General features: G+C 37.2%; 1 protein-coding gene across 3 annotated transcripts in view; it reads left to right on the forward strand.

Annotated features, from left to right (window-relative positions):
• The window catches only part of GSTCD (glutathione S-transferase C-terminal domain containing), a 75,264-nt gene that overhangs the window by 40,444 nt on the left and 17,682 nt on the right, over nt 1-17,138 (forward strand). For all 3 annotated transcript variants that reach the window (XM_066996838.1, XM_013195760.3, XM_048066442.2), the window contains exons 7-8: nt 16,291-16,406; nt 17,074-17,118. In XM_066996838.1, the coding sequence (XP_066852939.1) occupies nt 16,291-16,406; nt 17,074-17,118 (161 nt within the window). The remainder of the gene's footprint in view (nt 1-16,290; nt 16,407-17,073; nt 17,119-17,138) is intronic.

Here is a 17,138-nt window from a genome sequence, read left to right on the forward strand (position 1 = left end):
AAATAAAGCTGATATAGAAGAAACTTTGTGGGTTCCAGTATTTTTATGGGATGTATTTTTATTGCCGTTAATTTAATTGGTAAAAAACTTTAAAAAGACTCTTTTAATACCACTTTCAGAGAAAAAGGTAAAAAGTTATTAGTCTTCCCTAGGTTAATAACCTTTTTATCATCATTGGTGGATCTGGGGAAATACTTCACAGTCTTCAACTGTTTTCATGTTAAGGTACTACAGATAACCAGCACTCAAGAATCTAAAGAGCTAAATTTATTCTAAACACAGAAAAGATGCTGATGATTCAAAATAACAGAAAAAAGGGATTGAAAGTAATGAAAGAAGGTGATTGCTTTCCCTGTTTAAACAGATCAGAGAGCATGATAATGTTAAAAAATTAAGAAAGTAGGAGTGAGTAGAGACTGTTGATGAAATAAACCCCCTCAAATTCTTTAAAATAGGAACAAAAAAGTCAGAACACATGATTAGCTTTCAAAGGGCTCCGAGAGTTTGGGTGTCTATCGTTAAGAGCACAGATTGTAAGGAGTGAATAATCTGTAGCCAGATTCTCAACGTTGTTTAAAAAAAACTGTTAAGATTATTTGGATGTCTAAATGAGGGGAAAACTCTTTTGAAGGTTATGGTATTCAGAAGTGCTGTCACTTCTGAATAATCACAAAGAATAAATCAATACAGAAAATGTGAGGTGGCTTTTTGGCATTGTTCATTCAGAAGAACTTCCCATTTAAACCAAATGTCACCTGAATAAATGTTTGTGCTATATAACAGACTCAGATTTGATTGCAAAGAGACTGACTGATCTAAATGGAAACTAAAATTACTGTATGGCAAACTGTGAAACAATAAAGCTTGGTTCAAGGTTGTTCTGAGCATGTATGTCTGTGCAGCAGAGCTTTGAAATCCTAATTTGTAATTGCATTTCCTAGGCCATATCTCTAGATTAAGCCCTTGAATTGCTTTTATAGGTTGTTTTAGGCATTTCTTTATAAATACAATTCAAGCCAACTATGTATTTCTGCTTTGTTTTTGTTTCATCTGATTTTAGTGTTTTGACAGTTTGCCTGGCAGTCTTTACAGCTTTAAATGCTGTTTCAAAAGATGTTTATTGGTTAAGCTTATTTAAGTTGTGTCATGGGTTATTAGAAATAATTTATAGAAAAAGTGAATAGGTTTGGAAAATCATTGTATATATTTATTGGAAACCATTATACAAATCTAAACTTGGAAATGTTTTCTCTGGATAGGTAGCAGAAATATGTGGGATTAAATGTTTGCTTCTGAAGTTATACTTCAAAATATTTATGTTCATAGAATCATAGACTATCCCAAGTTGGAAGGGACCCACAAAGATCACAGGGTCCAACTCCTGAATAATTTCTTCTTTAGAAATATGACGTATGTAAGAATTAAAAGTGCTTCACTGAATTGCTTCAGATAAAGCTGAGCCCTGTATAGTTGAGCCTTGAATGCAAGGTCTAATGCTTATGTGAGAGCAAGGGGACATCACTTATCTTAGTCACTTCAGTTCAATGTGTTAAATTATTAAGTAAAAAAAAAAAAAAAAGTATTAGGGTCCTGGTCTCACAGACATGCCCCTATGAATAATCTTTTCACATTTCTGTATATTAATCAGTACATAGTAGTTTGTATAAATGCAAACAGGTGCTTTGATAAACTCTTTATCTCTACATAGATGCTTCTACATACAGACATTTTTGTCATATTGTAAGGAAAAAAAAAACAAACATTTTTCTTATAGTTGCGAACTAATTCACTATAGAGCTGGTTGTTCTGGCCTTGTGCCTTTTCAGTTTGGTTTACTCAAGAAGTTGCTAAATCTAAATAAAATAGTCCCGATAAAATAATATCAAAATGATCCAACTCTTATACCAGAAGTGCCCATTCAAAGGATTTTATCTGTATAACAGTATTGATCTGATCAATGGCACTTTCCTCTGTAGGTTAGGCTTTGTGCCACGCTGTGTCTGTAGTAGTTACAGTCAGACAGTTTTATGTCCTTGGCCTTGAGGGGACTTTGCTCACGATGTCTATTTACATCACTCTCCTTTCAATGCTTGCTTTGTATTTTGTATACAAGGGCAGAAGCATTTGGAGAATTAGTCTGAAATATCATGGGAGCATGTGATGTTAAATGTGATATACCTTAAAGGAGGCTATAGTGAGGCGGGCATTGGTCTCTTCTCCCAAGCACCAAGTGACGGGACAAGAGGAAATGGCCTTAATTTGTTCCAGGGGAGGTTTAGGTTGGATTTAGGAAACATTTCTTCACTAAAAGGGTTGTGAAGCATTGGAACAGACTGCCCAGGGAAGTGGTTCAGTCACCATCCCTGGAGGTATTCAGAAGATGTGTAGATGTAGAGCTTAGTGACATGGTTTTAAGGGTAAACTTGGCAGTGCTAGGTTAAAGGTTGGGCTAGATATCTTAGAGGTCTTTTCCAAACGAAATGCTCCCATAGATGTCCATGCAGAAGTAAAGCGTCCCTATGTTACGGCAGCTTTTTTAAGCCTTATGTTGCCATCGCTCTGGATTTTTTTCTTGATCTTAGCTGTGATAGTGGGGGCACGGTTGAGGTTGAATATTCTGAGTAGTTTGTATTCTCGTCTTTCTGACAAAAATGTGACTTGGTTTCCTTGATTCGAATAGTTATAAGTAGCTGGGTATTATATTATTAACTGTATTAGATAAATATTTGATGACTGGCTTCCCTGAGAAAATAAAAACTTAATAATTTAACATTTTATATAAAGGAAGAAATTCTAAGGAGGAAGTGATGCCCAAAGTGGCTTTACTTTTGTGTAAGTTATCCGTATGTCTTTAAAAGTTAAATAGCTTCAAATAGTATCTTTTATTTTCCACTTATATATAGTGACTTTTGAGGATCTTCATGTGTAAATGATGCAAAGCATTGCCACAATTATCAGAAATATGTATGTTTATATGTGTGTGTGTGTGTATATATATATATGAGATTTTATGTCTAAGAATTAGTTTCTTAGCAGAGGCACTGCTGAGCCATTCTTTTAAGACCTGGCTTGGCTTGACCAACTGTTGGTGATAGCTCTAATTTGAGCAGGAGGTTGTACCAGAAGACCTCCAGAGGTCTCTTCCAAAAATCTTTTGCTGTGATGATTTGTTGTGTTCTTTTCTTGGTGCATTTTCTAGCCTTTGACTCCTTTGACACTCTACCAACTTATAAAGTTTGTATGAGCGTACCATTTTCTACACAACTCCCTGCAAAGATTTGCTTGTTTCTCAAATGTTTTAGTTTTATGTTCTATACTGCTCTTGAACCATCTCACATTTTTATTATTTACACGTGTTATTTTCATCATACATGCTTTGTTCAGTAAGGCAGATGTTTTGGTGAACCTGCCTTCTGGCAATTAGTTGGAGATATGTTTTCTTTTAAAGGTTTTGAAGGCAGATGTTACCTTAGCTTGGGTCTTTGTTTAGTTGACTGAAGTCTGAGTTGATGAGTTTCTTCTGGAAAAGAGTTTATAATTTTTTTAGTTTCTGTTGGCTTCAGATCAAGTCCTAAAGTATTTATAGAAATTCAGCAAGCTGTTTGAGTGCCTACAGTCCATGCTATCTAAATTTTCTGTCTCCTTCCATCACCTTAAAACCGTTTGTCTCATTTTGTTCAAGTATAATAAAGTAATTAAAATACATCGGGAGTTAGAGGAAAGGAACGCACTGATGTTTTCACTTCTGCAAAGAATGCGGTGTTGACAGAAAGAGCAGGAAGATACTATCATATGTTTCCTCCTCTAAATTAATTAATACAGAGTTTCCATGCTGAAGATAAGTTTATGGATGACCTTAGTGTTTAGTTTGATGGCCTTAAATATGGTGATAGTTTGTACAGTAAACAGACATGAAGTCTAAAGTTAAGCTGAAAGTACTACTGTTTGTCCAACAGCCAGCTGGTCAGAGTTGCTTGCTACACAAGGGCCAAATGAATCATGTCTTTGTTTCCTGATGTTCTTTAAAAGTAAGGCCTAGGGGATTGTAGTAGACTACTGGGCTGGTGCCCACAGTTTCATTAACTTCCTTTTCCATTTAAATTGCGGTCTCCGTTTCAGAGGTGGTTGAAGGGATTTATGGATTTTCCTGGCTATTTGCTTTCATAAACTATGAAAGAATAATACAGAAGGCCACCCTGCAAAAAGCTGCTTAATGCACAAATAAATGGAGTTGTTTTTTGTTATTAGAATCATTGGTTGGGCAGGAAGCGCCTATTGCAAACATTCATTGCCTTGGAAGCTTATTTTGCTGTTGCTTTGGATTTTAGGAAAATGAGTTAACTGTGACAGCCTTTGCAAACTGCAGTTGCATTTGTCCCATTTAAAATCAGTAGGGAAAGACTCTTTTTGCTCATTTGTCAATGAGCAAAATCTCAAATCTCAATTTTGGCATTTATGTTTATTGGAGAACTGTGTATGCAATTAGTTCTTCAGCAGTGTTTCTGAAGTGATCTTACACTGGATTAACTGGAGTTAAAATATATTCTATCTTCAGGCAGCTTTCTGAATTGATATACCCAAATTGTCTGAGTTGAACTGGTATTTTACATTTGCTCTGAAAATCTTCTAAGGATGCGTCTATTTGTGTATAAGTGCTAAGTAGCATAACCCACTACTTCTGTGTTAATAGAGAGGCATTTTTCCTGATGTGTAGTACTTCCAGAATGCATTAAAATGTAATGAATTATAATGTTTTCTTCTAAATTTGATGTAAAGTGTTACTGTCTGCATGTTGGTTACCGCTTGGGAAAAACATTCCCCCCCCGGATGGTTTAATGTCATAATCCTTTTATCATAAAGTGTTCAGTAAATAGTATTTGTCACTAATGAACTTCTATTGTTTAGCCAGGTGTTATCCCTACAACTATGCAAATCCAGACGATACAGAGCTTCCCAAAGGGAAAGCTGACAGTGCTGAAGTACGTGTTCATTCTGACCCAGGCTGGTTACCAAGAGTACCATAATGATATGGAAGGGCTAACAATACTTAGATGTGCTATGCTACTTTCAAAGCTGCGCAGCTCGCATTCGGTGACAAGAGCTTAGTCATGGCTAAAGGACTGGCATCTCCACCTGCTTTTGGTGTACTTACTTTGAGCTCTTTATATGAGAAAGGAGTGGAGGGAAAAGGCTATGGAAAGAGAAGTGCTAATTGAAAAACACATTTATTTATTTTTTCCCCACAGTCCGTCAGACGTACTTCTTACAACAAAAGTTTATTTCTTATAGAATGCAGTTCTGGAGGTTATACAAATTTGAATGCTGATGGTCAGAATTTACAGACTGGTAACCTGGCTAAAGCAGATACTATCATTAGACACCAGAGATTCAAAGAACGCTTATCCAAGTCTGATGATCCACTTTAAAGCTGTGTAGAAAACATTCTAATTAGGTAGTTAGTCAACGAATTTAGTTGTGCTTACTGTCTGACCTGAAGTTCATTTCGATTTTTTTCCCCAAACTGGGCTAAGAAAAATGAAGTTTAAAAAAAAAAAAGAGAGAGAGAGAAATGAAAGGAAAACAGTTAAGTGGTCAAAAAGTTACAATTACTGAATTAAAACCTTATGATGGAGTAGTGTAATTCCTGTATTTCCTATGAACTCTTGAATGTTTTTTTTCAGCCCTTTTAACTAACATAAACCACATGAACACCAGAGGCATTCATTTTATGCGGTAAAATGGATTGAATTTACTAAAATTTTCATAAATTCCAGATTTATATAGGATCAAGTTCTAAGTGCCATGATAATTGCAGTGTAGATAAGACAAGGTAGAAATATAAATTTGACCTTTCCATGTGCAACTAGAATGGCTTCATTTAGGATTCAGATCCAGTTGTTTTGAAATGTGGTTGCTTGTTTATTAAAATGTCAATGAGTTATGAATTGGTCATCAAACCCTTTGCAGTATGGGAAATTCCTTATCATCAGGATAAGTGTTTTGGAGGGATTCCTACAGACATTAACCTCTGTTCAGTAAACAGGCATGATGTGTAAAGTTGAGCTAGAAGTAATGCTGTTTGTCCAGCAGCCAGCTGTTCAGAATTGCTTGCCGCAAAGGGGCCAAATGAATCACGTCTGTCTCTTAAACCAACTTTTCCTGTTTCTGATTTATTAGTTCAGGCTTTCTCCTCTTAGTGATAGGCAAATCAGAGACAAGCATCCAAATAATATTTGTGGTTTTTTAGAAGCTAAGGTGGTAATTAATGACACAGTACATATCAGAAGGTGTCTTTCAGTCTATGCTTCACGTACCTGTGATTCACGGCTCCCTAAGTGGCACAGAGCCACTTAGCTCTTACCTTTTCCAATATTCAGCATAAGGAGCTCAGAGAGGGCAATCCGCTGTGTTCCTGTATGCACTGTGACTAGGCTGCTACTTAACATCCAAGAGTTGGCTCCCCGGAGGCAAGATCCTGCGGAACAGCTGTGAGGCTGAACGGCAGGGGCTTCTGGCCTTCGTTCTGACCTCAGCAGGGGCCCATCTCTGGTTCCTGCTGGGGAAGCAGCTCTCCAGTTTCTGCTAGAGACAGCCGCTCTTAGCCCCTGCTGAGCGCTGAATTCAGCAGGAATTAGCAGCTCCCCCTTCTCAGCGAGACGGTAGCTGCCAATCAGGATATTAGGCTTGCGATAGATAAAGATACCACTTGATTCTTGTTTTATTGTCAGGCAGTGATGACTTAATCTGAAGAAATTTTGCAGAAAGCAAGCAGCCCCTATCTCATAGGCCTAGATGTTGCTGAGATTTGACATTAGATTGTGTGTAGGCAAACCAGCATTCCTTTTGAGGTTAGAGACCTAGTTACACTATTAAGCAAAGCAGAGTTTGCTTTTCCCTTTCCTCTATTCTCCCCTGAAAGTTTTATCATCTTTGAGTTCAAGGTTTGTACCGATGTGCTTTTCTTCCTTGTCACGTCTCTTACACAAGTTCTCTGCTGTAAGTGATATGTGGTTTAGACAGGTAAGGAGTGAAAGGTAAAGGCAAAAGGGCCGACTGCTTAGGAGTAGTAAGAGAATGGAAAAAGAAAGCAGCAACAGGGGAGGCACAGTGAGGACAGGAGAAATGTGATAAAATGAGATGCTGCGTGATGTGAGCAGGTGAGTTGAAGACACTAGGGAAGGTAAAGGGGTAAGGAAAAAAAATCTGAGGAAAGGTGGGTAAAGGGAGACCATTTGGTAGAAGTGACAGTCAGTAACGCACAGTGGAAGAAGGGGAAGACAGTGGAAGTTTAAATATGAAATGAGTGAGTAAACAGAGGAGATGTAGCTAGCACAAATAACCTGCATGTCAAATGCTGTATGTAAGGTGCATAGAGTTTGGTTTGGTTCTAATCATCAAAAATTTTGATTTTTAGCTTCAGATTGTGCTATTGTCATGCACAACTTTGGACAGTTTTGTAACCTTTACAACATAAAAATTAGGATGTTCTTAAAAAAAAAAAAGTGTCTTTTTTTCTATTGCTTTTACTCTTAGGGGCGGTAGTTGGTTGTTTTTGCTTGTTTCCTAATGTTGCTGCTATTGCTGTTACTAGCAAAACACCTCTGGCCTTCCATAAAAGCAGCAGTTAAGTTGCAGGTTATACAAGTTTATATAGGATAGTACTTAAGTGGTTAATGCTGTTTGTGCCTCAAATACGAACCATCCTGCTCTTTCTATCACTGAAGGCAGTAAGCTGCTGTTAACTTAGTGAAGCTAATAAGGTCAACCAATAATTTCGAAGAATAATATTTTCTTAATATATCCAATCAAAGTAATACCAAATTATTGAACTTTTTTTGTTGTTCCTTCAGTGAAAAATTACATAGCAGCATTCCTAGTCTTGTCAGATATTAGTCTACACTTAAGAACAGGAAAAAAAAAGTTGAATATATTTTATATTAAGTTAGCTAAACTTGGGGTGGATTCACCAGAGCTTGGTAGGGAAGCATGAGGTTTATACACTGCTAAGTAGGGCATGATTACTGCATAGGTTTTGTATACATACAGATGCATTTCACCATAAGTATGAGAGTATTAAAAGCATATTTTCTTGCAACTACTTTTTTTTTTTTTGTCCAGATCAGCTACACCCTTTGATGCAGAATGTTCTGCCGGTGGTTGAAGTTGAAAAAGAAAACAGCTGAGTGTATTGCTCTTAAGACTGGCAGTTTGTTTACAGCAGAGGTTGCTTACACCATGGGCTTTGAATTTTCTTCTTAAAAAGAAGAATTAAATTAAAAGGTTTAAGAAATAGTAATAATTGAAGAGCTAGGTATCTTTCAGTTTTATTTTTATTTGATTATTCTATCGCAGAGCTGTTACACTTGTAAGTGCATTTGAACGTGAACGTTTTGCAGCTGTTTAGCATAATATTTGGAATACTTTCATTCATACTTTTTAAACCAAAAATCAACTAATAAGTCTTATATATGTATAGTTTTTCAGTGTTAGTTACTTCTGCTTGCTTGAACATGTTATTGCAGGTCCCAGTAGTTTATGGGTCTCTCTTTTAAAAAGTTTGCTTTCTTTCCTAGAGCTTAAGCTTATTAAAAACTAATACCGTTCTCAGTATTTAAAAGAAATGTGCCGTGGAGGGATTATTTATGACTTTGGAACTACTGTGACATGTGCATTCAATTTTGAGTAACCCCTGCACACACAAGTTTATGGATTACTTGGTTTGTTAACTTTTACAATCTTGGTTGTAAGATCCTACAAAATTTAGGCAAATAAGAAGAGAGATGGACATGGTCTTGATATGAAAGTTGCATCCCAGAGTCACTTAATTTCCTTCTGATCATATTTGCATAGATGTAAATTTAAAGTAAGGCTGTTACAAATCTGCCTGCCATACTGTGTTTGCTCTGACGCCCACTTTTTGAGCAAGATCTTTAGCATTGCTACTGCCTGTGACATACCTATTCCATAGACTTGTAACGTAAGTCAGGTTGGAAGGGACTCAGGAGGTTATACAGTCCAGAAGGGGAAGCTTACAAGGTCTTGGAACTGCTGATGAATTCGGAAAACACTGAGTTCTCTTTATAGCATTTTGATGCTAAAGAAGTGAATGTAATGCTGAAAGATGAAGGAGAAAACAGGAGTGAAGGAGAAGCAACATATGGGGAAAGGAGAGAAAAGAGGGAGAAAAGGAAGTGGAGGAAGGGTAAATGCCGTGCATCTTCTCACAGTTCTGTCATAACACAGCGTTTGGCATCTTCCTTAAAATCCCATGGTTTGTATAAAATTGCCTGCTTTCTTTTCAAAACAAAGCAATTTCCTAACCTCTGGGATTCTAGAAAAATAACTTGGAAAATATGAATCTCAAGGCTTCAGAATGAGTAAACAGATGAACAGAGTGCACAGTCAGCTAGCTTAAATGCGTAGTAGCTCACAATTTTAGAACTGCCCTAGTGTTTTGGGAGAGGCAGTGATACATGGTGTTTCTAAAGCATGCTGTTGGCAATATTATAGTATGAAAAACTTAGCGGTAAGCATGGTTCTAACAAGTACGTACTAGCGTGGATCACATTCATTAATTTGAGTTCATCTAGAGCCTTCATAATCCAGTATGAAAGTTTTTAAGTAGCGTAAATCCTAGATAAGATGTGTAAAATGTTAGCTGTCTGTGTCTAGATTCCTTTTAGTTGAATACTCAGGGCATCAGTTTTAAATATACCAACTGCTAAAGAACAAAACAAAATCCTTCCACAATTGGTAAAAACAAACAAAACACTATAAAAAAACCAAACACCAACAAAAACACACATGCACACACACACAGCGCTTTTATAAATAGAACTGCAACGTGCAGGGAGAGCCCTGCATTAATTTTCATTTCATTTTACTGACATCTGTTGACCTATACATATCTAAAAACTTAATATAAATATTATTTTTTTATGCCTGAAATGATAAAACTGTTTTACAAAGCTTGCCTTAATAAAGAGCAGATAGGTTAGTAAGATCAGGAGGAAGGTACTCTTATCTAAAAACCAGTAAAATGTTCTTGTGGAGTTCAGCTGCCTTTCTGTCCTTCTTGTTACTGCCCTCTATCTAAATATTTTAAACTATGATTTGTTGCCTTCTCTTCTCTTACTCCCTTGACTGTAGCTACGATATCACCACGCTTGATCATAAAAGCGTTTCTATAGTGGAAAAATGATGTAGACTCTGAGGTTATCTTTTCTGGCCTCATCTGTTGACTGAAAGTGCATGCTATGCATTATCCAGGAGGATAGTTTGTAGACTTCTTGTGACATTTGGGATTGATGTTGGTTTTTCTTTTTTGGTTTGGTTTTGGTTTGGTTTGTTTTCCAGTGAATGCTGAGGGCCCTATTGTACACGTGTGCACAGTAGTTAACTTCATGAATGCTGTTAGTTCTCATGGACCTGCCTGGGACATTCAAGCCTGCAAAGTCTGGGCTTTGCAGAAGGAAGAGTGACACTTTGTAAACTGCGCAGCACAGACCAGCTATCTACTCATGACAGCAGCAAGACTGGGCAACGAATACTGATTTTTGTCAACCTATTAGTCTCATCCTTCTCGAAAGTTTAAAAAACAAACACACAAAAAAACCCCAACAACTTTCCTGAAAAGCTGATTACTGTTGTGATGAACTGGAAAAGCGAAGACACAAAGTAACAATGAAAATATCCAGGATCTGATAGGAAAAGTTAAATAAACAGTATGCCAAGACTACCTAATAGCAGTTCTCTTCCTTTTAACATGCATTGCTGCCTTTAGGAATGCATGAAGGTGCTGAAGCAGCATATATACCTGTTATATCTTTTAAAAAGAAAGCACTGACATGCCCTGTTACCAGCAAGTAAAGGCATGCAAGTCTTACAGGGTGTTCCCAAACTTCATAGATCCAGAATATGTTTTGATAAACATTCACTTGGGACAAAAAAAAAAAAAAAAAAGGGAAAAAAAAAACCAAAACCCTTCATCAGCACTGGCTGCTGATTACTTCTGTTGATTTAAAAAAAAAAAAAAAAAAAAAATCACTCTGGGCAGTGGGATGACTTTGTGTGTTTGAAACAGGCATATTGAAGAACAAGTTAATTTATAAAAATGTTATATTAAAAATAGAGGAAAATGAGTTTTTCTTCCATTGCAACCTGATCTGCAGTACAGTGTTCACCCTGAATCTTTTAGTTCATAGCTTATTTTTCCAAGTGTGAATGGAGAGAGAGTTCAGAAATGAAGGTGAGGTATGTAAAACAGTAATAAAAACTCAGTTTTTCAGTGAATGTTACTAGTTCTTATTAGTCACTCACTCTCTGTTTTGCTTGTCTGTGGTAAAGAAGTTCCTAGGATATTCCCTGATAGGATTAGTGCATTAAAATTCTGATGCAGAATTTATGACAGTGTGCAGTCAGTCAGATTTTATTTTTATGTTTAAATATTATTACTTGACCCAACTCAGTTAACTTTTGAAATTAAATAAATGGGAAAACTATCTGAAGAGGAAATCAAGTTAAGCCTATGCAGGAAGTCCAAGCCGAAAAGGCATGAGACACTGGAGTATTTCTAGTGTACCTCTGTTAACCAGTGTTGAATGTCTACATTATTTTGCTTTATATATATATATATATATATAATATTATATATAAATATCACACATGTATATACCACACATACATGTATCCAGTGAGTGGTAAGAAAAAACAGAATAACAATTTCCATATGTTTGTTTCGAAGAGCAAATGAGTCAATATTAACCGCAAGCTATCTGATCTTATATCTGATTAAACATAAGGTTTAACCTCTAAACAAGCAAGATAAATGAAGTATAATAGAATGGACTCATATTTCTCTGAGAATTAAAAAAAAAAGCGACAGATTATGCTCCATCATTACATAGAGAAGTGCTATAAACCTTATGCTTTACTAACATTTTGTATCAAAAGCTGTTCAGTGCAAAAGTTGTCAGCTCAGCTGCAATCTCCGTTTTGGCTGTACCTTACGATTCTCTTATGTTAACTCCAGAATTAGAGAAAAGGATACCCAATGTTATGCCTTGGTGGTAAAAGTAGTAAAGTCTGTCTTTTTCCTAGTCTGATTTTTATGTAAGAATTCCTACCTGGTTAATTAGAGGAAGTGATTTACACTTTGAGGACTTTGGTCATAGCTGTAAGGAAAACTGCAAGAATGGTTACAAACAGCAGTCTTTGTAAGTACGAGACCATTTTGTTCTGTGCTAAAATGCTTGTTTGCTTTGTGGGACGCTTTCACAGTGCCTAGAGAAATTCAAGGAGGAATCAAGGCATTCCTGTACTGTGTAAACATGGGATGCACCACTAGGGCATGCATGAATAAGCAGTAAAGGAGACCACTGCTTAATAAGGTGCAGTATAGCACCTGACAAAGAAACAGCTGAGGATCCCCAAAGCAGTATTAGAGACAAAGAAGCTTGGGTTTTTTGCTGCAGTATGGGGCTGTTACCGCTTCAAGAGACAGTTCAGGTGCCATCGCCTTGTATAACTACATCTTTTTGCTGCAACTTACGGATGTGCCTCTTGAAACAGCGTGTTTAGTTCTCCTAGTCTGTGGAGATCTCTGGCCCATCTGTCTTCATGTCTAATTATAGTTTGATGAGATGTTCTGCAGAACCAAAAAGCATGTCCCCACCTGCACACTGCTTTGGAAAGGCAGCAAGATCAGAAAAATGAAATGGAAAAACATACTAAGGTTTGCTGTAGTTTTGCCTTCAATAAAACACCATTTCCAGCTTTGGATGCAGACCTATTTGATACTTTGTGAGGCTTCAAAAACAGAAATTTTTTTTGAGTATCTGACTGTTTTTCTATGCCACTATCCAGCACAGTTATTGTCTTTACTGATTGCATTTATTGCAGGATTTGGCAAGTTCTTTTAAATAAGGTTAATACTGTTGTGTACTATAATACTATTCTATACTATTCTATTACTATTTCTGGCTAGTAAGAATATTTCTTCATAAATAAGTATTAGCTGAGCTGGCATCCTTCATCTGTTTGAATTCTGCTTTTTCTAGGAGTTGCATGGAAACCACTATACAGTATATTAATCTTACAAGTACTATACTTAAAAAAAAAAAAAAGGGAAAAAAAAACATAATGTGACAGCACGACAAGCATCCCCAAAACAAACAAGCAAACAGCCCACACTTGTCCCCCAACAGGAACCAAAAATAGTATAGCAGGAGATGATAGCGTCATCAAGGTGAAGGGTGTAGGAGCTGAGTATTAAGAAACAATCAGAATATGCTGAATTATCATAAGTAACTGACAGAAGAAAAACAACAACATTGGTTTCAGAAAAACTCATTTTGGTTAGTAAAAAGCAAACAACTATGTTGGTATTTGCTTTATAGTTACTGAGCCTTTTGGCTGTACTATGATCAAGTCTAGCCAAGCAATATAGCAATAAATATGCTCTATTCACTGCGTTTCAGTGAAAAGTAGATTTTCACATTATCATTTGAATTGGTTAGCTGAGGTTTGTGGAAAACCCAATTAAAAGAACGTGCTAAAATGAGAACTATGTAACATTCTGCTACATGTAATGGAATGTATGCATTATGTGTTTATATCCATGTTTTGGTAGCTGTATATTATGTTGTGCTGTGTTATGACTTCAAAGCTGAATAAGGATAAGGCCTTAGAGATGATATTTGGATTTTGCTTGTTTAAGGAAACTTGAGTGGCTTTTCAAATTTAACTTGAGAAATAAGGAAGTATTATATGAGGGCTGAAGGATTATATGAACTTGAACACTGACAAAAGGTAATATAAAAATAGAGGAGTGTTTGTCTGCTGAAAAATTACATTTCTGTGTGCCAAAATGCTAGACCTGTACGTGCCGTAGACACTTTAATGCCCTGCTTGACAAGGGCTGAATTAAGGGTAATGCTGGATTTGTGAATTCAAATAAAGTATTTTCGTCTTGACAATTAATCAAAAATGAAAATAAATCTTTCTGGGACTGTATGGCAATATGTCAGTTGAGTTCTTGCAAAGGGAACAAAGCACTTTACAGTGGCCTTTATTGTAGGAAAAGGTCACGTTGTTCAAGGTTTCGCCTTGTCAGGCTAAACTGTCAAGATACCTTCTTTCTTATTATTCTTGAAGACAGCGATTAGCATTATTTACCATTACAGGGCTTGAGAAATACACACTGAGTTGTAGTATTTTTAGACATAGAAGTTTTAGTTGAATTTATTACGTGTTTGCCAAAACGAAGGACTAGTGTGCCCATGTTAACCATCTCTACAGGCCATGTCACAGCTGGCTGGCTTGCTGTAATTCTAGCTACCGCGTTCGAAATATAGAGGTAGACAAAAGGCCTATTGATTGGAGCTTGGCTTTCTGTCTTCCAAGGGAATGTATTCTACTTAGTGAGAAGAATTTGTAGAGTTAGGGTGAAGCCTTGTTTGTTGGTAACCATGAAGAGTTGATTTTTAGGGAGTTTTTAAAGGCTATAGGCTGATATTTTTAAACCTATTTCTTATTAACTTAGTGCTTAGGAGGTCATCTAACTGAAGACTAGGTAATGGATCTGTTGCTGATGAAACCTGTTAGCGTTTTAGGTTTTGACTTTAGTGACACCAGGGCCTAATTGCTGACTTTGCGCGGTATGAAAATTTGGTGGTGTTTTTCAGGAGGTATACTTGATACTGATGAATCCAGGCCCCTCAGGAAAACCTTGGGGTCAGGGAATAAGGACAGAGCAGCTGGATAAGGCAATTAAGAGCTTTTGTGTGCCTGGATGTTTGTGCTGTTTGTTGCTTGACAGGTGTGGTCTGTCCTTCAGTCTCAGCAGCAAAATGGTTCAGAACGTTTCTGCTAATGTGTGTTGAGACGCAGAAACTGGAAACAAAATTGTCTCCCTGGTCTCCCTGGCAATTAAGAAGATTTAAAGTTGAAAGCAGCTATAAGACAGCGTTATACAAAAGTTACCAAGGGAAAAAAGCATTTACAATGAACCCCATTACTTTAATTGCAGAGTTAACTTGAGCTCAGGGTGAGTTGAATTCTGAAAGCTTTCCATCAAGGGGACTTGCATCTTTGTATCGTGAATGAGCTTTAAGTACTTCCATTGCTTGTTTTCACCAAATAGAAAGAAGGAAAGAAAAATTGTGAATGTCAAAGTTAGTTGCGTGGGGTTTTTTATTTATTTATTTTTATTATTTATGTATTTATTTTTAAGATAATGCTTGTAAGAACCAACCCTTGTTAAAACAAGCCTACTGTAAATGAAGCCACCTAGGCTTATAAGGGAAATTTTGCTGTGTTCAAACTCCTTTGGGAGGACACGAGCTGACCTTTTATCTTCATGGTGTATTTCTAAGGAAGGGACTGTGTGCTTTGAGGTTCAAAGGATAAGCCCACACTGAATTCTGTCAAACAAAATACTCCGATACTTTTACCATGCTTTTGGAAAACCTATTCTGTTCTTAGCTGAACTTGAAATTTGATTCGGTATTGACCAGGAGCTATGTCCCTGCTACCATTCTTCGCCTTGGAAGGCTAGCCTGCCCTAAATAAAGAGCTGTCATAGCAGTGCTGGTGTCACTGTCCATGCCGAGCTGTTTGGGCAGCTCAGGTTTACCGGCCTGAGGTGCAGTCCCACCTCTTGCTGCTGTCTAGTCCGTTTCATTACAACTAAGAAACTGCATTTTGGACTTTATCAAGCACATTTGAAAGAAATTAATGTTTTTTCCATTTCTGGTTGTGTTACAGATGCTATGAAAAGCTGTACAGGAGTGGCCATTTTAAGAAGCACCTTGTTGCACAGATAGTCGTTTAAATAAACTGAGCTGCTTAATACGAAAGTTAACAGGAGAAAGAGTGAGACTTCTTGAAACAAGATGCTTAAGGGTAGTGTAGGGATTTATTTTGGCAACAAGTATTGTGAATGGGTTTGAGCTCTCTTTCTGGGCATGATTCACAGGTTTGGAATATCATCATGCTGGAGCTTAGGCTCATTTGATTTTTTTATATGTACGCTTCTTCCAGTTTACACAGGTCTGTTCCTAAGGATACATTAACAGCAAGAGTTGGAAGGCTTTAACTGTGCTAAAGATGTTAAGAAAACTCTAATATTTTTAAATTTAGCTCAAAATGGATTTTTTTGGAAGCCCAAGTGTTCGTTTTTTAGTGTCAGTCATAAATTTCAGATTTCCAATGCTTAGCTGTTACCCGTTTAAAATTATCAACGTTGAGAACTGTTTATCACTGTTCAGGCATTTTCTCTGTCATCCCCAGGAAAGATGTCTAGCGATCGGGCTCTGAGGAAACAGCAGCAACTGAATAATTTGGTAGCAGCTGTGAAAAAGCTCGCTAAGCCTGGAGATGTCATTGTGGATTTTTGCAGTGGAGGGGTAAGGTGTATTTTCTTTACATAAGGCAATTTCATTTGGCTTTCATCTTTAGATTTGTAGATAGATGCTGCCATGTCTCCTATGAAGAAAGGCTGAGAGAGCAGGGGCTGTTCAGCCTAAACAGCCTAAAGAAGAGAAGACTCTGGAGTGACCTCATTGCAACTTTTCAATACTTAAAAGGGGCTCATAAGAAAGATGGAGAGCAACTTTTTGCTCAGTCAGATAATGACAGGGCAAGGGGGAAACTAAACTTTTTTTTGGCTTTAAACTAAAAGAGGGGAGAAGGAAGAAATTCTTAGGAAGAACATTAGGAAGAAATTCCTCAATCAGAGGGTGGTGAGGCACTGGAACTGGTCGCTCAGAGAGGTTGTGGATGCCCCGTCCATGGAATTGTTCAAGACCAGGTTTGACAAGACCCTGGGCAACCTGGCCTAGTGGGTGGCATCCCTGCCCATGGCAGGGGGGTTGGAACTGTATGGTCTTTGAGGTCCCTTCCAACCTGAGCCCTTGTATGATATGATTCTATGATAAAGCAAAGCAAAAGTGCATATGCTGAAATTCTAACTGCTTTCAAAGATTCTGTCAGTGGTTAGGGGATTCTTAATGTGAAATGAGTCAACAACAGGGGACACTGACAAGATTTTGTTGTTTGTTTTGGTTTTCACAGGGACATGTCGGAATTGTTCTGGCTTACATGCTGCGTTCATGTCAGGTAAGTTCTAAATGAAGAGT

Source organism: Anser cygnoides, chromosome 4 (assembly GCF_040182565.1).
Source record: "Anser cygnoides isolate HZ-2024a breed goose chromosome 4, Taihu_goose_T2T_genome, whole genome shotgun sequence".
NCBI lineage: Eukaryota > Metazoa > Chordata > Aves > Anseriformes > Anatidae > Anser > Anser cygnoides.